The sequence below is a fragment of the Typopeltis vanoorti genome, chromosome 7, assembly GCF_054136105.1.
Source record: "Typopeltis vanoorti isolate ZY-2024b chromosome 7, IOZ_Tvanoo_1.0, whole genome shotgun sequence".
Classification (NCBI taxonomy): Eukaryota; Metazoa; Arthropoda; class Arachnida; order Uropygi; family Thelyphonidae; genus Typopeltis; species Typopeltis vanoorti.
Genome location: NC_143555.1, coordinates 12,397,689 through 12,421,827, shown reverse-complemented (window position 1 = coordinate 12,421,827; position 24,139 = coordinate 12,397,689). Strand labels below are relative to the sequence as shown.

General features: G+C 35.2%; 1 protein-coding gene across 1 annotated transcript in view; it reads left to right on the top strand.

The window, feature by feature from the left end:
• The window catches only part of LOC150104487 (transmembrane protein 120 homolog), a 281,398-nt gene that overhangs the window by 181,535 nt on the left and 75,724 nt on the right, over positions 1–24,139 (top strand). Inside the window, exons 8-9 of the mRNA XM_090395665.1 lie at positions 6,627–6,688; positions 21,585–21,677. Coding sequence (XP_090251791.1) covers positions 6,627–6,688; positions 21,585–21,677 — 155 coding nt within the window. The remainder of the gene's footprint in view (positions 1–6,626; positions 6,689–21,584; positions 21,678–24,139) is intronic.

Here is a 24,139-nt window from a genome sequence, read left to right as displayed (position 1 = left end):
CCATGCCTCAAATGATGTCCAATTAGGCTTTTTCTTCTCTTATTGATGTTTTCATTAATGACCGCTCTTCATGAACTATATTCAGAACTTCTTCATTACTTTTCTTTTCTGTCCAACTAATTTTCATCATCTTTCTCCAGCACCAAATTTCAAATGCCTCTAACTTTTTCATGTCTTGTTTTGTTAGAGTCCAGGCCTCACAACCATATAATGCAGTGCTCCATATGTATGTTTTCACTAGCCTTTTTTTGAGTTGGATGCTAAGTTCTTTACTGGTAAAAATGTTTCTTCTCTTATAGAATGCTTTTTTGGCTAGGATTATTCGTGCTTTAATATCTGATTGGTTTCTTCCATCTTCTGTGATAAGACTTCCAAGATATTTAAAAGAGGATACCTGTTGTAGTAGGTTATTATTTATTTCCAGGTTTATTTTCATTGGATTTGCTTTACTTGTAATTAATAATTTTGTTTTCTTATAATTAATTTTTAGGCTGTACTATGTGAAGATTTCTTTCATCTTTGTTTGGGTGGCTTACAGTTTGTTTTCGTTATCAGCTAAAACTGTTATGTCATCCGCAAACCGTAGCCAGTTAATATCAATTCCATTTATCTTAATTCCAGTTTCTATTAGTTCTTTCAGTTTATTTATTGCATCTTCAATGTTCAAAGCTTATTGTTGATTAAAATCAACAATAAGCATCTTCAAAGCTTATTGTTGATTAAACAATATGAGTGAAAGAGAGCACCCCTGTCTTACACCTCTACGTATTTTTGCTATTGCTGGCTGCTTCTATTAGGGTTTCTTGATGCTTGTAAAGATTAAATATGAGCCTTATATCTCTCCAATCTACCTTTATTGTTTTTAGGAGGTGAAACATTTGATTCCAGTCAATACTATCAAAGGCTTTCTCCAAGTCAAGAAAGATTATCAGAGTATTTTGATTCTTCTCCAATCTTCTTTCAATATCTGTTCTTAGAGCTAGGATTGCTTCTCTTGTCCCCTGCTGTTTCCTGAATCCAAACTGGTCATTGCCAACATATTCTTCAACCTTCTTTGTTAGTCTTTTTTGTATAATTTTGAGTAGTAGTTTTGAAGCATGTGATATTAAACTTATTGTTCGATGATTTTCACACTTGTTTGCATTATTTACTTTAGGAATGGGTATGATAGAGCATTGTGTAAAATCTTTGGGGATGATCCCTGTTTCATAAATATCCTTTATGATCTTGAAAAAGTATGCCTTAGTTATGTTTCCTGAGTATTTTATTAATTCTGAGGGGACGTTATCAGTGCCTGGTGCCTCGTTGGCCGACAAATTCATCTTTTAATATAGTTGGACTATCAAGTCTTGTTTCATCTTCTGTAGCCTTGGCATCTAGATCTTTTCTACTATATAGATCTTCTAAGTACTCCTTCCATCTTTCCGAAATTTCTTCCTTATCTATAAGTATGTTCCCCTGTTTATTTTTGATAATTGTACTTCTTGTCTTGTTTTGCTGGCTTATTCCTTTTATAATGTTATAAGCTTCATCGATTCAGTCTTTGTTAGATCTTCTGTTTCTTTACATTTCTCTGTATACCATTATTCTTCTGCTTCTTTACACTTTCTATTTATCATATTTTTTATATGTTTATATTTGTCTTTGCTTTCTTCCTTTAGGGAGGTTTTGTATTTTGTTCTTTCATCTATTAGATCTAGAATGTCCTGGGTGATCCATGGTTTTTTTATTTGCTTCTTCCTTAATTCCTATGCAGTCATTAGCGGCCTTGATGATTGTATCCTTCAAATGAGTCCAATTTTCCTCTGTTTTTCTTTTTTCTCTCTCCTGTTTTAATGCTTTCATCAGTTTGCTGTTTATAGTTTCTATGGTTTTCCTCTGTTTTCAGGTTACTTATGTTCCATTTGGGCCTTTTCCTTGGTTGTGACAACTTTTTAAATTTCAGATTACATTTAAATAAAACCAAATTGTGGTCACTATCAACATCAGCTCCCAGGTAACTTTTGAATGATTTTATTGCATGATATAATGATCATATAACTGTTAATTTAATGTAAATTTGAAATATTGTCTTATAATAACTGTTACTTTATGTAACTTGTAATATTACCTTATTTCCACAATCATTCAGCATATAAATTCTCTGCCTGACTGCAGAGAATCAATACTGGTTAATCCTTATATTATTACTATTATTATTACAGGCAACTCCAAGGAGTCTTTAGACTCATCAAGGGAGGCCCTAAATATCATGTCAAGAACAACTATTCAACATTCATACAGTATCTATCGTACTTTGCCTTGAACTCATTCACAGTCATGGCACCCACAACAGACTCTGGTAGCTTATTCCACTCATTCACCACACACTTGCCCAGTTTCCATGGATGGCTCCTGTTCTCAAAAATATCCTCTGAATTAATCTTATAGAAACCCTTCAGTCATTTGAATGCCTCAATCATATCACCCCTTTTCTGCCTATCAACCAATTTCTGCAACCCACAAATCTTCAACCTGTGCTCATAAGGTTCATTCCATAGACCTGCTATCATCTTGGTCACTCGCCTCTGGATCTTCTCCACCTCCTCCCTATCAAGACGAAACCCTGGAATTATACATAAGATTGTTATTTTTAATAAAAAAAAAGTGTGTGTGTGTATGTATATCTCTGGTCCTATGGTATCAGTTAGTTACTGATACCATGGGACATATATGAGTAATGTGTGGGCAGCTTTGAAAAGATAGTTAAATAATACGGTATATTAATGTGTCTCTAGAGTTTGAAGAACGAGTTCGGTGGAAATGAAATGGATGGGAACCTTATTAAGCAAAAAATTCCATGCAATAGGATGTTGAAGGAATACTGTAAGAATAAGGATGCTGAAGGAATACTGTAAGAATAAGAATGAGAAGAATTAAAAAAAAAGAATGAATGTGGAAGAATAACTTAGCTGAATGCAGTTGATATCTCTGTGTCAGAAGCAGTTGCAATTATTCATTTTATGAGTGCTCAGTTTGCTAGGATCAATCAAATTGGCATATGTGACAGTGTTACAACTACATTAGATATAAAGATTGATATGCATAAAATGGAGGTTCTGTGACTGTTGCATAACCCGCATAACAATTTGGCAATTGGGATAGATGGCATATATCAAGATTCAGCCAAACGGGATTGGCCTTTGACATGTTTATTTAATTTTAGTCTCAGATCATGAAAGATCCAGCAGGAATGGAAAGAATTATGATAGACCATTGTACAAAGGTGGTACAAAACCTATGTACTTCTGACCTATCAGTATCTTTGGAGTGATGATGAAGATTTGAGAGAAGTTAATAAGCCAATCCAGTAATGGGTTGACAAACAAGTTGTACTTTGCAAGGAACAGCATGAGTTTACTCAAGGGAGATCATGTCTGAGCAATCTGTTTATATTTTATCATCATGTTATGGATGATTGAATAAAAGGAATGGATATGCTATAATATTGTAGGACTTTCTAAGGTATTTCATAGTATGTCACATGATGGTTGTTGCATAAAATGGAGAATATGAGATTGGAATATAAATTGTTGAATTTCATAAGTGGGTGACTGAGGTACATATATCAGAAAGTGGTATATATGGGGAGGAGGGGGTTTGAATCTGCTAGAATTACGATGATCATTGTTGCATTGATGTGGCGTTTTTCACGGCATGGCACTCTTGACCGCACGAAGGAAGACTTGCTTTCGAATCTAGTCGGCCACTAGATGAAATTTTTCTGAGCCTTTTTTCAACCAGTTCCCAAGTTAGTTGATCTTTGGTACTGGCAAGTGGGTTTTTCATCCTGTAAACTCAAGAAAATCGACCGTATAACCCACATTATCTCAGACATTAAATATATGGTGTGAGGATTAGGGACCACGAGATGGCGGCACTTGCTGAGCCGTCTCTCTTCACTGCGCGCTGCTTAATTAGTGATAGCCTTGGGCCAGCTATCTCTGATTGGGTACCACTGGAGATTGAACTGCTCACTCAGTCTCCAAAAGTTAGATAGGACTAAAATGGCCTTGCCTACTTCCTATATGGAAATAAAAAGGCACTGATTATTTTTATTTTTTTATTGTTGCATTCCAGGGATCAGTCCCTGGACCTTTGTTGTTCCATCCGTATATTTATGTTATTGTAAAGGACCTGACCTGATTGTTCAATTGTTTTGGTGATGATGCAAAAATAGGAGAGAAATTGGGGATGCTATTGACTGCTACTTGTGGGAAGAAACTGTAGTGTTGTTATTAACTTCAATGATGTGTGCTATGTTGTTGGAACTAATGTTCTTGGCTGTATGTATCAATGTTTTTAGGATACCACACATTGTTGGACACGGTGTTTTGAATTTTGAATATATCTTTCTGTGTAAGTGTAGTGGCTTTCAATAATTTGAATAGTCTGAAATTATGGAAAATAATAATGGCTGTGAATTCTGTGTTAGTAAGTGTGTGAAGTTGTGTATTGGCATGATGATATATCCTGCAGCATATTATATTGATGGGATTATGCTTAGAGAAACTGATGAGGCTAGTGATTTTGGTGGATAAGAATTTGAAGTTCAAATATCACATAGCAAAATTTGCAAATACAGGTAACAGGATAATTGCAATGTTGAAATTGACAAGGAAGTCGTTTTCCTTTTTACAAGATCTTGATATGACCACATGTGGACTACTGTGTATAGATTTGGGTCACTTGGGTTCTAATGGGATAAAGAGCTGTGAAAAGCCTTCAAAGAAGAATTACAAAACTGATATAAACTGATATATTGAGATTACGGAATGTAGATTACAAGGACAGACTGAATATGTAGACCGCAAATGCTAGTAGATGAGAAAGGGAGGTGATATGATAGAGGTCTGCAAACTTTTGAAAGGGTGTTATATGATATTGAGTGAAATTTTTTGTCATATGAAATGTCAAGAGAGAACAAAGGAGCATCCATGAAAGTTAAATTTGCCTGAAATTAAAGGGGCGAGTGCTAGATTTTTCTGTCACAGAGCAGTGAGTGAGCAAAACAGTTTGCTTCTTGAAGTAGCTAGTGTGAAGGAGTTTAAGAGAAGGCATGACAGTTGGAGAAAACTCACGTAGAAAGATTATATAATAGTATAATTTTCGCCTGTGTGTCACAGGCATCTTCAGTACATTAAGCTCAAAATTAAACACTAACTGACAATTACAAAAAGCGCCACCTAAGTAGCTGGTGTAAGATAAGTAAAAAGGTCAATAACTTTCCTAAAAAAAAAATTAATACAATAAAAAGTTAGGAAAGATTAGCTGATTTGTAAATTACTATCTCCCATAAAGGGGATAGACGTAAGCCGTCGGATCTGTTTAAGTTAGGAGAATGAAGTAGAGTTTCACATGTTTCTTTATAAAGGCGTTCCATGAGAAACTGACTTTTGTGTAGAACTCTTGTCTTTCTCCAATGAACTCTGTGTCTAGTGAAGATGGCATGTTCAGAAAGTCCAGACTTTTCAGGTTTAAAGTATTCAATATAAGATTGGTGTTCTTCTAGCCGAATAGAGGCAGATCTTCCCGTTTGTCCGAAATAAGATAATCCACAAGAGCACGGAATCTGGTAGACACCTGGATTATTAAGATGTGGAAGCTTGTCCTTAGGACAAGTGAGAAAGATGGAGATTTTTCTAAATGGTCAAAAGGCAACAAAAATATTCAGTGGTTTTAAAACTTTTGCTATACGTTCACTGATGCCTTGTACATAAGGGATAGTAATGTACATTATTCCCTGTGTGTTTGAAGAGGAAGACATATTAAAACTACTCAAAGTTCTTTTAATGAAGCAATTCTTATAACCATTAGATAGAAAGGAAGAAGTTATATATTGTAGTTCTTTCTGTAAAAGATCGTCTGAAGAACAAAAGGAGTGTGCCGATGAACCAGTGTTTTAATAGTTCCTGCCTTTTGACTGGGATGATGATGAGATTCTGCATGGATATAATGGCCTGTATGAGTCTTCTTTCTATAAACTGAGAAATGTAGGTTACCATCTGGTTGACGAAGAATTAGAAAATCTAAAAAGGCTAACTGCTTATTTGATTCTACTTCTAGGGTAAACTTGATCCTAGGATAAAATGCGTTTAACTTAGTGAGAAATTCTTGAAGTTCATTAGAAGAGCCATTCCATACAGCAAAAATGTCATCGATATATCTGAACCAATGAGTAGGTCTGGGAGAAATGTTGTCAAAGATACGTTGTTCAAAATGTTCCATAAAGAAATTGGAGATAGCAGGAGAAAGAGGATTACCAATTGCTGTTCCTTCAATTTGTTGATACAACTTATTTTTAAAGGAAAAATAACCAGAATTTATTACAAAATCAAATACGTTTACAACTTTTTTCTTTAACACTGTTCCAGCTGAAATTTCTTTTCTCTAAATAATCTTTTATTTAGTTTGCCATCTTTTTTTGCAAGTTAATACACTTAAATATGATTGCACTGTGAAAGAGGTGATTATATTTCTTCTCATTTAAAATAATTTAATGGAAAATGGTAAATGGAACAAAACATAAAATATTAAACCCTTTCAGTTGAGGCACCTTAACAGATTCCTCTCCTTTTTTAATTTAGGCCAGATGGAGCTAGATATCAAGCATTTAGGATTCAGTTTATGTGGTATGCATCATACACAAGTAAGAATACATTAATTGACTTTTATCATACTTTTTTATATAGGTGTTCATTGAATTTGAACACTATATAAAATAATTGATTGTAATTTCAATGGCAGTACAAAACTATATTGTTCTGATGCATTTTCTTTCAGTGATTACTTTAGAGTTTTAATAAATTATGAATGTAATAAATTAAAACTTAATTGCAAGCGTTAATCTCTTGCCATTTGTGAGGAGTTGGTTCCTGAAAACCATCATCACAGTTGTCATCATAAATGGTGAGCTTAAAAAAAAGTTTTAAGTGACCTTGTGGAAGCTCTTATAAACATTTATTATTATTATTGCTGTTTTACAGCATCCCCATGGAGTCCAGAGACTCATCAGGGAAAACCCAAATTAACTATTATACACACAAATCATATCATACCTCTCCTTGAATCCATTCACTGTCAGGGAACTGACAACCAATTCTTGCAAGCCATTCCACTCGCTCACCAGTCTCCATGCAAAATGTCTGGTCCACACAACTTCCACAGATGGCCTGTAGTTTTCTATTTGTCACATATTAAAAAATTTCACTTGCATCAATTTTATAAAATCCCTTTAATATTTTAAAAGTTACTATCATGTCAATTCTTTTCCACCTATCAACCAAACTTTGTAACTCACAAACATTCAACCTATCCTCATAGGGAATATTTCACAGGTCTGTCACCATCTTGGTCACTTGTCTCTGAATCCTCTTAACTACCTCCTGGTCCCCAAGAAACCCAGGCAACCAAATCTGTACACAGAAGTCAACATGTGGCCAAATCATAGCCTTATAAAGAGGGATAATAACTTCCTTTTTCTTTGCTTGTTAGTGTTTTTTAATCATCCAAGTAATCCTTTGAATTGTTTTACCAACTTTTGCAATATGCCATCTGAACTTCAGCTTTTTTTCCCACCATTACACTCAAGTTCCTAGCCTCATCACTTTCCTGCAATCCGATACCATCGATATGATATACTTTATGCAACCTTTTCACCAGCTTTTCCAATCCAAAGTTGATAATCCTACAATTTTACAACATTAAATTGACAATCATTATCCTTGGCCTACAATGCTGATTTATTTAAATCATCCTGCAGGATATCTATATCACCTTTATCAACTATTCCTCTTCCCATTTTTGCTTCATCAAAAAAACTGAATATCCACTCTTAAATGTTTCCCCATGTCATTGATATACAAATTGAAGAGTATTGGTTCTAGTACTGAACTCTGAGGTATTCCACTAGTCACCATCATTCTCATAGATTCAACTCTACCATATACTGGTATCTGTCTGTCATCGATCCCACTATCCATGCTACTAGTCTTATATCCATTCCCATTTGCTCCAGTTTTTGTAATAGTTTTCCATAGGGTATTCTGTAAAATGCTCTTGGCAAAGTGAAGCAGTATCATGGTGTAGCCATTACCTTTATCCAGTTCTGCTGTCACTTTATTATAAAATGTGAAAAGTTATTAAGACTGGATCTACCATTTACAAAGCCATGTTGCCCACTGTAGTGTATTGCATCCCTATCCGCCCATTGTTGTATTTTACCTTTCAACAGCTTTTCCAATACTTTAACAGCCACTCCTGATATATTAATCAGTCTGTAGTTTGCTACCTCTGTCTTTTAGCCATCTTTATGCAATGGTACTATCGTACCCTCTTTCCACTCCCTTGGAATCCTACCAGAGCTGAGACTTAGATTGAACAATTTTGTCAGAGGAAATATCAGTTCTCTTTCACATACAAGTAGTACATGAGTGAATATGGCATTTAGTCCCACTGCTGTGTTCACATTAATGTTTATAATAGCTAAACACTTGTTTATCTACCTCAGTGTTGATATGCATCTCTGTAACATCAACTGTAAAATCACCACCTGGATGATACACCTTTGCGAAATGATCACTCAGCAACTCAACTGTTTCTTTTGGTTCAGTCATATTCTTACCATGAGCATTGTTTAAAGTTATTCTGCCATGGTCATTTTCGTTTTACTTGTATATTTTTCATCAACTAAATTAGTATAATAAATTACATACTTTTTGCATTTGTTATGAATGCATTTTTTCTGTGAACTAAATTAACACAATGAGGTTGAGTGTAGCCACAAATTTTTTCTAGATGGTAATGTTTCTGATTCTATGAAATTTATTTGTATGTACCTACCAGTGTTTTGGGATCATTTTTGGTGAGGTGCAGAATTAATAACCTGAGTTTTTTTTTTTTTTGGGAAGGGAAAAAATCCGATTTACCTGCATCAAAGATTATGTTGATTCTGGTTCTAGTGACTAGATCATACCAAGTTAATTGATGAATTGTTAATTATAGAAGTTATCATGAGGCTATGCAGGTCTCTGATGTGTCAATTTTGATTCTTTTAGCAGAAGAGGCAGGTTTTTGTCATACCAGTTGTCAAATTGATTGCCTAGTGAATTGTAAACAATTACACAAAGTAGTTTCATCACCATGCCAAGGGTCACAATTCCTAAGCTCACAGGTGGCAAGGGATTACTCCAAGATAAATTGTCTTATTCTTGTTTGCAGAAAGGTCCAAGAGGTGATTTACATTGTGTATTACAATCGATGTTTCCTCTAAGCTGTATGGGTGTTTCACCATGCAGTAACGAAATTGCTCCCACTGACACTGAATTGCTGCTTCTTAGCTGACAGTGGACTTAGTTATTTGTTTTCTATGTATAATTTAAAAAAAAGTGCTATGCAGTCATCATGAGGTCATGTGAAATATTTGTGTGGTGCAGTAGCAGGTCCATGTAATAAAATAAAGGGAGCATTGATTATAATATACTTCATCATTGAAATATAATTGACTGCACCGTTATTGCTAAAAATAATTGGTCCACGAACTTCATTTGTGTACCATTTCTATGTTGCTCACATGCTGTGAAGCCTTCATAATTAGGCTGAAAAAGCTTTCCATTGCATCTCTTTGAAAAGTATGTTGCAGATATCACTGCTGTACTTGGTCTCATGACCATCACTTCATCCAAGTTTCCTATACTTCCCTTAATGCATAACATTAGACATATCCGCAAGGAGATGTGTTTTGCATTATAGGAGATACTGAGATAGGAGTGTTGGTATCTTGCTCCACCTTTGCAACGAGTTGCCCTGGTGTTATACCACCTTACCCCAGTCCTGAAGATACTTTCAGGCGCAAACTTTGTTTGCTCACACTTGGATAAAGGATTAAACTAATTTTATTATATTTCCTATACTATAGAACACTATTCATCTAACTATTCTCCATATCATGTCCTTTGGGATGACTTCTGGTCCTCCTTTTCAAGCTCAGATTAATGTTTCTGTTTTCCTGAACCAAATGCCTGTTCAGGGAGCAATGGAGAGCTTATTTTTAATGTATTGCTCATATTTGTGAGGATTAAAGAAGCTATTAAATCATCCAAATCATATAAAATTTACCCCTAAGTTAGCCGTTATCTTTTTCTTAATCAGTCAAGAGTTTCTAAAAGGGTAGCTCCTAAACATTGTGAAACTACTAATGTTGGAGGTTGATTTTTCAAATACATACACTGATTAGATGTAGTTATCAATATCAAAACATTACTCATCTTGAGAGCCTTTGAAAAAAGTAATATCAAACTTAATCATAAATATTTATTTTTAGGATTGTAACCTTATATTATATTCCTAATATTAAAGAAGTAACTGAAAAAAAAAATCTGATAAATACTCAGCAAATAAAAGTTACAAACTGCATTTAAACCAATATTAAAACTAGCTTCAATTTTTCTTTCTTCAAATGAAGTTCACCCATTATCAGTACCTGGAGTATAAGTGTACAGGATACATTGCCAGTATAAACTCCCATATTATGGACATTCTGGTTAGAGAGAGAGAACACCTAAATTACTTAGTTATGAACCATTATGATCAAACTGGATTACCAGACCATGTGCTAGACACTCTATAAGCATTTTGATGAAAAAAAAGAAAAAACTGTTACCACAAGAAAAAAAAAAGTCTTTACTTCAAAAAGAACATTTTATTCTGGGAATCTGTCTATACTTGAATACTCATAACCTAAACAAGTATGAATGTAAATGAAAAGCTCCCAAACATTTAGGAGACTGTAATTCTGAGTTTAAATGAACAAAACTGAATGTATTTGACTGCCTAGAGCACATAGCCGAAATATTTGCTTGATAATTCTGTGTTCTTCAAGTCCCTGTTTCTTTATCATGTTATATTTATTGTTGAAAATACCTCAAACAAAATATTAGAATATCATCATCATCAAATTCCTGCCATGTACCCACAAGGGGTGTACAGGATATGATAGTACTACATGAAAAAATTACATCATTACTAACTTCCTATCTACAATTTTCCTACAAATCAGTCTGTTACTTGTCAAGACTCCAACATTATCAGATATTATATTTCTATCGTCTAAGGCACTTTGTACCGTATCAATCCACCTATATCTTGGTCTTCCTCTGGGTCATTTTACAGCCAACCTGGCAGAGAACACTTGTTTTGCTAATCTTTCTTCGCCCATTCTATTTAAGTGACCATACCACCTGAGATTAGCTCTGCTAACGCATTCCTGGATGCAGACAATGTTAAGTATTTTCCTAACATCCTCGTTTTTAATATGATATTGCCATTGATGCCATCTGTTCACGCCTATAATCTTTCTCAGGACTCTCATATCTGTGGTCTCTAGTCTTTGGTCAAGTGTTTTACTTCTGACCCAACTCTCAGATCCATAAGTTAAAACCGGTTTGAACACTGTCTTGTATACAGCTAATTTAGTGTTCTGACTAATTTCTCTCTATTCCATATGAATTTATTCAATTGACTTCCCACCATACCAGCTTTGCTGATTCTGTTGTCTGTTTTTATATTTAATTTACCATCTTCAGTAAAAATCGTGCCTAAGTAGCTAAAATGTTTTACTTGTTCCACAGGTTCTCCATTCACAACACAGTTGACATTTTCAATGATTCTGCCTATTTTCATTGTCTTTTTAATACTGACTTTCATACCATAACTATTATAACAGTTATTCAATTTAGTCAGAGAATCTTGCAGATGTAGAGGATTTATTTAGAAGTATAACATCATCTGCATAAAGCAAAGAGCTGACATTAAGATCTCCAATTTTGATATCATGTTTAATACCACTTTCCTTCATAATGTGATCCATATAGATAATAAATAACAGAGGGGATAATGTACATCCTTGTCTCATACCAGATTTAACATTAAACCATCTTCCTATTTCCTTCAGTTCTAACTGCTGACTTACAACTCAAATAAATATAAGTATTGCTTGATATAATGCCCCATTGACACCATATAACTGCAGCGTATTGAATAGCTTCTCTCTTGGCACCTGGTCATATGCCTTTTCCAAATCGACAAAACTTAAATACAGATCTTTGTTAGATTCCCATGCTTGTTCGACTATTTGTTGTAAAGTGAAGATCTGATCCTGACAGCCTCTGTTTGCCCTGAATCCAGCTTGTTCTTCACCAAGCTTTTCTTCCACAATTCTTCTCAACCGTTTCTCAAGTATACTTGCATAGATCTTGTCAGGAACACTCAGTAGGGAAATACCTCTGTAATTCTCACATGCAGTTTTATTTCCCTTTTTTATATATGGGTACTATGAGAGCTCTACTCCAATCATCGGGAATTCGTCCCTCTGTCCAGGCTTTCTGAACTATGCAGTGCAACCACTGCAAGACTCTTATACCACCATACTTTTAATACTAAGCCCAACCACGTGGGTGCCACTAAAGTCTCCCGTCCCCCCCGAATATATGGTTTACCAAAAATCCACAAACCCAATTCCCCACTCAGGCCTATAGTAGATGCCACCAACCTACACACAGCATATAAGCACCACCGCAAACTTGCTACCCTTATCCGTTCTACAAAAGATCAGCTCCCTCCTCTTTCTCTGCCTGGAGTTTACAAAGTACCCTGTTCCTGTAAGCTGGCGTACTTTGGACAGACAGGCAGATCAGCATCCATCCGTTTAGAGGAACACAAGTCTTACATCTTCAAACACAACTATGGCCATTCAGGCTTGGCTGACCATGTTTTGGACACCACCCATAGGATATCATGGAAGAAAAATACCATGCTCCACCACAGCAAATTCAAGAAAGAGAGACTTTTCTTAGAAGCAGCAGCAGCTCTCAAAAACCAACCAAATCTCAATAAATACCGTTCCATTAAGCTTCCGAAGATTTGGGAAACACTCATCACCAGAGTTTCCACCTTACATTCCAGGCCACCTACTACTGCCCTTAGAGGGCGCTCTACCTAGATAGGACTTTAGTGTCACCAACGTGGTTGGGCTTAGTATTGTTTGTTATTTGTGTATATGTTACATTAATTGTTTTTGTAATCCCCGTAGATGTCCTAGTGACTAGGACGATATATAGGAAGTATTAAAGTCTATTTTAATTCTTTTTGAGTGTTGTAAAAAATCCATTAAGCCTCCAACATGATGTCCTCATAGCACTTAAGCCTCTACACACGTATTCTAATCATCCATGATGAAGAATTAGCATGCAAATCCAAGCAATACGGTAAGTCAAAACTACGACTATCTAGGCAACTAAATAGGCTGGCCTTTTTAAAACGATGTCGGGATACAAGAGTGATACCAAACTGCCTCAAAATGAAGATCAATTTCCATTCCAAAAAAGCACTTATATAACCGTGCCAACCGGGCATTACTCCGCGAACAAATCGCCTCTACACGTGCTACCCTCGCAGTGACGAACGCCACCATTGGCTCCTTACATTCAGAGCTCTCCACCGTTATTAACCCTGAACTTTGGTCGATTCTCTCTGGCATTTCGGAAACTTCCGCACAGAGAGAATTCCAAAAAATAAAAAATAAACACATCAAGAAATATAGCAACCTTGTGAAAAACAAACCGCAACCACAAATTCAACCACTCCAGACAGTAATAAACCTCTCTTCCAAAAGTGAAAGTGCAAGATAGCAGGATACTTATTAAGATGATCTTAATAAGTATCAGGAAAATTTCTCTGGAAATACTGTAGGGAAAATTAGAGGGAAGATCTCCTGGGTAGACCAAGAAGTTCTTGGGTTGATGATATAAAGAAATGGATGGGTAACGAGCTATTATGAGATCCAAAGAATGGCAGAGTAATGGATTCTGGCATACCATGATTGCTAACTTCTAAATTGGAGAAGCTACTTAAGAAGTTAAGCTTCACTTCTATATAACCTGCAGAATGCAATAGAGAGGGAATGCTGTTGTTATCATGTGGGATTCCCCTAAATTTGTTTATCCTTCCATTAGGACAGATAGAGTCCTCCTAATGAGGGATTTTAGTATGCATTTATTTTTTTGACTGTAGCTCCATGTGTGTTCACAGGTCAGTTTGCTTGTTCTGAGGGACAAAAAACCCAAGTTTCCAGGTGAAAAAAACTCTCTAACCCCCTCCTCCCCCCGTATGCGAACTGCTAACTCACCATTAGTCGAAAGAGACCGGATAAAGGTTCCTCGTTTCATGGACTGGAATTGATCCCAGGTCTATCCATCCAAAGGGCTTTGTTTATACCGACTGAGCTACTGAGGCTCACTAGAGAGGGAATTTAGGGATTTATATGAAATCGTTAATGACTCGTTTGTTCTGATTTCTTTCTTTTATTTTCCATGTAATAAACTCTCTGATATCTAACTTCTGTTTATATGAGCAGAAGAAAATTTAAGACTAATTCACAACAAAAAAGTGCCCTACAGAAATTTTGTTACATGAGAAAGTCTACAGAACAAGCTTTTACTTTTACAAATAAAATTTTCATGAAAATCACTAAGATGGCCTTCATTGGAACTAGATAATCCTAGATCAACAGTTGAAAAAATTCTTAACACAAAATTACATCTGTGAATGAAAGTTATCCCTTGCTGCTAATCAGTGATTAGTAGCATGGGGTAACTCTCATTATTGCTATATTTGGAGAATTAGAGAAGCTACAAGAACTTTAAAGTGAACTCCTGGTGTGTTATATAAGAAGATCAACCATAATTGATACATTATTTTTTGAAAGATTGTTCTGAATGGTGCAGCTTATTTGAGTACTGCAGAATTACCTTATTCCCAAACTGAAGCAGTCACAACCAAGTCTTTCAGCAAGATGAAATACTTTGCCACTACATCCCACACTGTTCAAGAATTTTTGAATGTGATTTCCTTAATGGAGAAAAGAGATGGGCCAACACCTAGGCCACCTTGCTCCTCAGACTAGCCACATTAGTTTTTTTTTTAGCTGTTAAAATCTAAATTTATTCAACAAAGCTTCAATCTCTAAATGATCTTTGCACTAGGAAAGTGCATTCATTGCTGCGAATCATTCACAATTGTAAATCTTGAATTCCTTATTTGTTGCATTTTGCAGATTGTTTATATCTTACATATAGAAATGAAGTTATTAAAAATTACAAATTGTGCAAATACAAGGCAAATTATCATCATCAGAGATAGTCAAGAATTCATTGAAGAAAGCCATATATTACAAACATTAGCTGTCATACCTTCTCTTAAACTGATTCACACTAGATGTATTCACCACTTCAACAAGCAAACTATCCCACTCTTGCTCTGTGAGAAAAAAAAATCTAGCTCTCACCTCTTTCTTAACCATATACAAGCTTAATTTCTACAAATGCTCTCTTGTCCTCTCCCTACCTTCCACACAATGAAAAATTTCATCAATTAATATATATATATAAATGCTGTTTCTGAAATTTATAGGTATCTGTTGTATTACCTCTTTACCAGAGCCTGTAGTCTACATAATCCTGATCTTTGTAACTCTGAACTCTATATCTGTGTTACTCTTCTTTGCACAATTTCCACACCTTTGTTTTCCCCCTCCCCTGAATTAAGGAGACCAAATTTGTTTACAGTAGTTCATGTGTGGTCATATCAAGGCCTTGTAAAGAGGAAAAATAGCTTCCTTATCCTTACATTGCAATATTTATTGCAATGTAAGGATAATATCAACACTGCAGTTATCCACTTAAACGTATTTGCGATTTTGGTGACCTTTGAACTTCAAATTCCTATCCACCATAACTCCAAGAACCATAGCCTCATCAGTTTTTCTACGCATAATCCCATCAATATAATGTGTCAGTGAATATTTCATTGTGCCAAAGTTTACACTAATATTGAACTGACAGCCATTGTCATTTTTCTTGCGCTTCCAGCCTATTCAAATCCTGTAAGTCTTAGTGACATCCCTCATTGTGCACTTTTTAACCTCAAGTTCCTTCTTTTATATGCTGCTTGATACAGTCGTCTTGAAACGTTTTGATAAATTTTCCTTCATTCTTATTATGGGTTTCTCTGCTACCCAATGTTTGAATGATTTAAGTTACCCATATAGTACTCATCACACTAATAGATGATTCATTTTATCATTCCTTGCAATTGTACTGCTAGGTCTCTAGCAACACTTGACTATATATTTCATCCTGTTAGCCTCCACATTACACCAGATTGCTTCCAACTCATTACTAGGTGGAACATTATTACTATTGTTGTTTTTCTGAGTTTTTATCCTAATCGGACTCAAAACATCTGATATCATTAGCAGTACCTCCTCTTTCCCTCCTGCCACTTCTGTTCCTAAAAATGCTGTATCCTTTATGCTCGATCCCATTACTGCATGTCACTCGGAAATCCCAGTTTCACTAATGCCAACAATGTATTCACCAAGATAAATTGAACCTCTTTATTCCTGATGTTTCTAGCATTTATGTATAAATACAAGGTGCATCCAGAAAGTAAGGCCAGTTCAAAATTTACTGCCAAATATAATATCATTATTATTCGTGACACCTCCAAGGAGTCCGAAGACTTATCGCGGGAGGACACCTAAAAAAAAAACCTGGCAGTTGTGAGGTTTGTGGTGTGAGTGGTTTTTTTGGGGCAAAAACAATAATAATACAGAAATTCATTGATGACTGTGCAAGCTTTATGGTATATTCAGACAGACACCATCTGTCAAAAAAATGATGGCAACTGTCTTGGGACTAAAAACAGATCTTGCTAGTCAATTTTCTTCAGCAAGGAATCGCAATTAAGGCTGATGTGTACTGTTAAAAACTGAAGAAATTCAGACAAGCAATTTGGAACAAAAGATGAGGAATGCTGTCATCAGGGATCATGCTTTTGCAGGACAACCTGTGAGTTTGCATTGCAGCTTGAACTATCCAACAAATTCAGAAGTTTGGGTGGGAACTTTTTGACCATCCATGCTATAGCCCCAACCTTGTGCAAGTGACTATCTCTTGCTCCTGGTATGAATCAGTGGCACCCATCTCATTGTTTGAAGAAGATGAGAAACTGAACAGCAGCATGACTCGATTGATGGAATGATTGGCGGCTTCTTCATATCTGCATCAAATGTCTTTCAGACTTTGGTGTGGGTATGAAGAAGCTAGTCATGATACAAAAAAAAAGCCTGGAAGTTAATGGTGACTATTTCGAAAAATAAGCTATATATATATATAACGTTTAGAAAGGCTTGTGTTCATCGTAAATGTTATTTAATTTTAACGGTATGGATCAGAACACAGACTTGATAAGAAAATAACTATTTATCAACTTATTGCTGATATTTCACTGGTTTCCTATCCAGCATCAGGGCACAAAAACAGTTTGTTACAGTACACGAAACAACAGTAATCCAGTATAACAATGGGATTAGTTTGAACAGTTGTAACATACAATACAAGGACTGAAGTCCCAATAAGGTGCCATCTATGTTGTGGGAGGGGGGAAACAGAAAAAGCAGGTATTAATTAGGTCCTTTAAGATGACTGTCTCCCAGATCTTTGCCAAGTTTATACAGCTATACTTGTTGAGGTTTCGAGTATGTTTCAGGTCTTCTGTTGATTCCAAGAACAATCCTTCTGACCTCTGTATAGTATTTTTGTTTATATAAGTATATATATAAAAGTATGTTTTAGTATACTTTATATATAAGTATATATAAAAAACTTTATATAAAGTATTATATGAAGTATATATATATGTAGGTATTTAAGCATATAATAAAACTTTTTTTACTTCTCTACTAGTTTTTTTAAATTCTTGATCAGAACTTACTTTCTGGCCCTGCCTCGTATAAAAAGTTACCTACTAATTTTCTCATGGGACTACTATATTTTTTGAATAACGACTTTACACATCTAAGAGAAAAGTAAATCCCTATATATTTTGCTCAATATGCTATGCACCTCTTTCAGGGAGAAGTTTTAAAAGAGGTATGCCGTGAGTAGACATCGATACAAAATTAATAACGGAAAAAACTCGTACAAAGATTATTTAATAGTATAATTTTTGCATTCAGTACATATTAAGCTCAAATTAAACAATAACTGACAATTCCAAAAAGCGCCACCTAAGTAGCTGGTGTAAGATAACTAAAAAGGTCAATAAATTTCCTAAAAAAAAAAAAAAAAAAAAAAAAGTTAGGAAAGATTAGCTGATTTGTAAAGTACTATCTCCCATAAAGAGGATAGATGTAAGCCGTCGGATCTGTTTAAGTTAGGAGAATGAAGTAGAGTTTCACATGTTTCTTTATAAAGGCGTTTCATGAGAAACTGACTTTTGTGAAGAACTCTTGTCTTTCTCCAATGAACTCTGTGTTTAGTGAAGATGGCATGTTCAGAAAGTCCAGACTTTTCAGGTTTAAAGTATTCAATATAAGATTGGTGTTCTTCTAGCTGAATAGAGGCAGATCTTCCCGTTTGTCCGAAATAAGATAATCCACAAGAGCACGGAATCTGGTAGACACCTAGATGATTAAGATGTGGAAGCTTGTCCTTAGGAGAAGTGAGAAAGGTGGAGATTTTTCTAAACGGTCGAAAGGCAACAAAAATATTCAGTGGTTTTAAAACTTTTGCTATACGTTCACCGATGCCTTGTACATAAGGGATAGTAATGCGCGTTATTTCCTCTGTGTTTGAAGAGGAAGACATATTAAAACTACTCAAAGTTCTTTTAATGAAGCAATTCTTATAACCATTAGATAGAAAGGAAGAAGTTATGTATTGTAGTTTTTCTGTAAAAGATCGTCTGTAGAACAAAAGGAGTGGGCCCAATGAACGAGTGTTTTAATAGTTCCTGCCTTTTGACTGAGATGGTGATGAGATTCCGCATGGATATAATGGCCTGTATGAGTCTTCTTTCTATAAACTGAAATGTAGGTTAGGTTAACATCTGGTTGGCGAAGAATTAGAAGATCTAAAAAGGCTAACTGCTTATTTGATTCTACTTCTAGGGTAAACTTGATCCTAGGATGACGTGGGTTTAACTTAGTGAGAAATTGTTGAAGTTCATCAGAAGAGCCATTCCATACAGCAAAAATGTCATCGATATATCTGAACCAATGAGTAGGTCTGGGAGAAATGTTGTCAAAGATACATTGTTCAAAATGTTCCATAAAGAAATTTATCCCAAAAAACAGCCAACAGATTACGTTTTGAATGTTTTTTGGGATAAATTTCAAATGCCAAGCCTCTTCGTCCTAATCTTTCTTACTCTGAGTTTAAAGCATTGAAATCACTGAAGAATAACAATAATTTAATTATTATGAAAGCTGATAAGGGGAAGGCTGTAGTGATGCAAGATAGGAAGGAATATGAGAGAAAAATGTCTCTTTTACTTTGCGATCTACATCTTCTTTTGATCTACATGGAATGAAGATCAAAAGAAAAAATTTAAAACCTTCTTCGGTTGTCCACCTAGATTGCATGGTCTTTCAAAAGTTCATAAACCAGGCATTCCGTTAAGACCAGTCGTAGATTGTATAGGTTGCCCCACTTACAAAATCTCAAAATGTTTTATCAAATTTACTCTCCTCTTCAACTAGAAGAACTTATATAAAAAATACTTTGGATTTCAAAAATAAAATTTCAGATCTTCATTTGGACGTTTCTGATATCATGATCAGTTTAGTACTACATAAAAAGTACTATCATACCATGTATACCCCTTGAGGGTACATGTCAAGAATTTGATGATGATGATACTCAGTTTAGATGTTGTTTCTTTATTTACAAATGTGCCTCTTTCTGGATGCATTGAATTACTACAACAGGAATTTCCTTCAGACATTGTAAACGTATTTGATTTTGTAATACATTCTGGTTATTTTTCCTTTAAAAATAAGTTGTATCAACAAATTGAAAGAACAGCAATGGGCAGTTCTCTTTCTCCTGCTATCTCCAATTTCTTTATGGAACATTTTGAACAACGTATCTTTGACAACATTTCTCCCAGACCTACTCATTGGTTCAGATATGTCGATGACATTTTTGCTGTATGGAATGGCTCTTCTGATGAACTTCAACAATTTCTCACTGAGTTAACGCACTTCATCCTAGGATCAAGTTTACCCTAGAAGTAGAATCAAATAAGCAGTTAGCCTTTTTAGATCTTCTAATTCTTCGCCAACCAGATGGTAACCTACATTTCTCAGTTTATAGAAAGAAGACTCATGCAGGCCATTATATCCATGCAGAATCTCATCATCATCCCAGTCAAAAGGCAGGAACTATTAAAACACTGGTTCATCGGCACACTCCTTTTGTTCTTCAGACGATCTTTTACAGAAAGAACTACAATATATAACTTCTTCCTTTCTATCTAATGGTTATAAGAATTGCTTCACTGAAAGAACTTTGAGTAGTTTTAATATGTCTTCCTCTTCAAACACAGAAGAAATAACGCACATTCCTATCCCTTATGTACAAGGCATCAGTGAACATATAGCAAAAGTTTTAAAACCACTGAATATTTTTGTTGCCTTTCGACCGTTTAGAAAAATCTCCACCTTTCTCACTTCTCCTAAGGACAAGCTTCCACATCTTAATCATCTAGGTGTCTACCAGATTCCTTGCTCTTGTGGATTATCTTATTTCGGACAAACGGGAAAATCTGCCTCTATTCGGCTAGAAGAACACCAATCTTATATTGAATACTTTAAACCTGAAAAGTCTGGACTTGCAGAATATGCCATCTTCACTAGACATAGAGTTCATTGCAGAAAGACAAGAGTTCTTCACAAAAGTCAGTTCCTCATGGAACGCCTTTATAAAGAAACATATGAAACTCTACTTCGTTCTCCTAACTTAAACAGATCCGACGGCTTACGTCTATCCCCTTTATGGGAGATAGTACTTTACAAATCAGCTAATCTTTCCTAACTTTTTTTTTAGGAAATTTATTGACCTTTTTAGTTATCTTACACCAGCTATTTAGGTGGCACTTTTTGGAATTGTCAGTTATTGTTTAATTTGAGCTTAATATGTACTGAATGCAAAAATTATACTATTAAATAGTCTTTGTACATGAGTTTTTTCCGTTATTAATTTCAGGGAGAAGATAGAAAAACTAGTAACAACATTTAAATTCTGAATACAAGAATGAGTCATACAGCATGCATATAATGTGTCTTGGTCGCAGCTGTCCAGTAGGCAGAACACTATTAGAGTTCAGAGAAGTGGGTATAGATGTATAATTAATTAATTTTAAAATAATAAATAAATGAAAATATAAAAATGCTAAACAGTTAACATCAATCACCTTCTAAAACTTAGAAATAGGCATGCAGTCTGTCTGATTAAAATTCGGACAGTGGCATAAGGCTTCACATGAATGACTGTGCTGGTTTTGCGCTAATAATGTTAATAATGTTAATAAGGTTAATAATGTTTTGGGGAGATTTAGTTATAATTATCATTTAGTGCATTGCTATTGAAAGTGTTATTTCTAGTAATTAATATTTTCTTTTGATAATTTCTCGAATTCTTTCAAAGGTTTCCTTCAGTTTCTACAATCAAAATACCAGCGGGATTGTTTATATCGTCTGAGAGCTTTAGGTGAAAGATATAACATGGACATCACAGTAGGTTGGTAAAGTATTTCATTATGAAATATTGATTGTCATGATGTATTGTTTTAAAAAAAGAAGAAACCTATATATATATATATATTTATTTATTTATTTTTTTTTACTATACCTAAATAGGCTTGTACCACCAGTATTAGTAACTTTCCAGTACTAAAAAATTCCTTTAAAAGAATAATAATTTCCCAGTCTTAAACAGTTCTGCTTTGTTACATTCACTTGTCTCTTTGAGACTAAGATAAGACAATTGTAATACAAAAATAAATAAATAAATACTGTTTAATTAACAAAAAAAATTATTTACATAAAAACTTGATTTAAAAACTTTATAGGTGATGCTTTCTGTTTCACACACACAAATTAAGTTCACGGGAGAGGGAATTGTTTCATATTTGACAAACAAAACAAAATACACTGTTTTGTCTCTACTACATAGTCATACTTCATTATTTTGCACTACAAAATATGTGCATTAAGTGATTATAAGAAGCTCAGGAGACAGCTTGGAGCATAGATAGGATAAATTTTTATATTCTCTTTGTGGAAATGAAGATAACTGAATTTAATTATAAATTAAATTTCAAAAAGATTTAAAAGGAAAAGAAAAAAAGAAGCAGATGTTGGTTTAATGTGACTGCTTAACTCGACATGTCTAAAGGTGTGAAATATTTGGTCATGAGAATTAGCGGCTTATTATGAGAATGGAAAAAACACAAACATACATACAAAATTTGTTAGAAGTTCCCAACATAAGGAAGAGATATCTATGAAGAGACATCTATCAGCTGGAAATGTTTTATTCATCTCCACAAAAGATCACTACATGTGGAGATAAATAAAACACTTCCAGCTGATAGATGTCATAAAATTTATTATTTGCTACCCTTCAACTGCCTTACTCAAATTCCAGATAATCCCCTCCACTCTCCCAATAATACTCTTGATCTGTTTTTAACTAGTTCTGCTTCCAGACACATTGCAGAAGTTATCTCTCCTCTCAGCAACTCAGACCACAATAGTGCAAGTTTCTAATATCTCAAAGAATGCTACTCCGCTGACTACACACAACCGTGTGTCCTCTGGCACTCCAAAGGTACAATGTGGGATGGTCTCTGCTATTGCTTCTGCTCTTCTAACCCAGATGCCTGTACTGAGTGAGTCACAGAAATCATTCTCAGTGGCATAAAGGCATTCATCCCTCATTCTATCAAAAATTCCCTTCGACTTCTATGTGGAAGGGAAAATCAACTATCAGCAAATCAAAATCTAACTTTTGCAAGGAACCAGTGCCTTCTGGTTCCTTGCAAAAGCCATTGGACATAACTTCAGCTCACCTGCACTCCCACCTCTCTCTGGCAGCACTCAAAAAAAAAAAAAAAAAAAAAAAAAAAAAAAAAAAAAAAAAAGCTGAACTCCAGCATCACTCTTTTCCTTTAACTCCTGCATAGATAACAAAGAAAAATCCCCTTCTTCCATAACAGCAACCTGAGCACCATATGCCTCCTGTGTCCTTTCAGCAGAAAGACATAAGAATATTAAACAAGCTAGACACTACAAAGTCGTTTTGCCCCAATACATCTCCTGTTTTACTCAAATGTTGTGCTCTGGAGCTAACACCTGACATCTATTGTTTCTTCAATCTTCTATACTCAGTTGGCACCTATCCCATCTTATGGAAACTATTATATATCCAACCCATTCCAAAAAAAGGGACACAAAAGCCTACCATCCAGCCACTGGCTACTGACCAATTGCCTCACTTCAATCCTTTCCAAAAAATGAAGAAAATTAGCAATGGTCAACTACTTCACTACCTAGAAGTTCACCAGTTGATCAACAACCACCAGTACGGATTCTGCCAATCCAGATCCATGGCTGATATCTTAGCCTACATCACTCATCACTGGACACATGCCATGGAAAGGTTCAGAGAAACGTGTCATTTTCCTTGATATTTCTAAGGCTTTCAGTTGTTTGACATCTCAAGGCCTGTTTTGCAAATTTCTTCCTTTGGTCTACTGGCTATCCTTTTTTTTTTTTGAGTGCTGTAACACTGGTGCCAGAGAGAGGTGGGAGTGCAGGTGAGCTGAAGTTATGTCCAATGGCTTTTGCAAGGAACCAGAAGGCACTGGTTCTGCAAAAGTTAGATAACTGGATAGCCAGCTTTTTCTCTGGTCATTCACTGCATGTCATGGTGGATGGCACCCTCTCTTCAAGCTTTGCCACCAATGCAGGAGTACCTGAAGGCTCTGTTCTCTCGCTTACCCTCTTTTTCTTATACATAAATGATCTACTCTCAATCAATACAAATCCTATCCATAGCTTTGCCGATGATAACACTCTTTGCTCATTCTACTCCTTTGACAAACTATGTGTTTCCAGACTTCTCTTATATCAAGTGTCATTTTCAAGGTAATCAGCAGCCAGTGCTTTAAACACTGATCTCTATCCCATTCTTCAGTG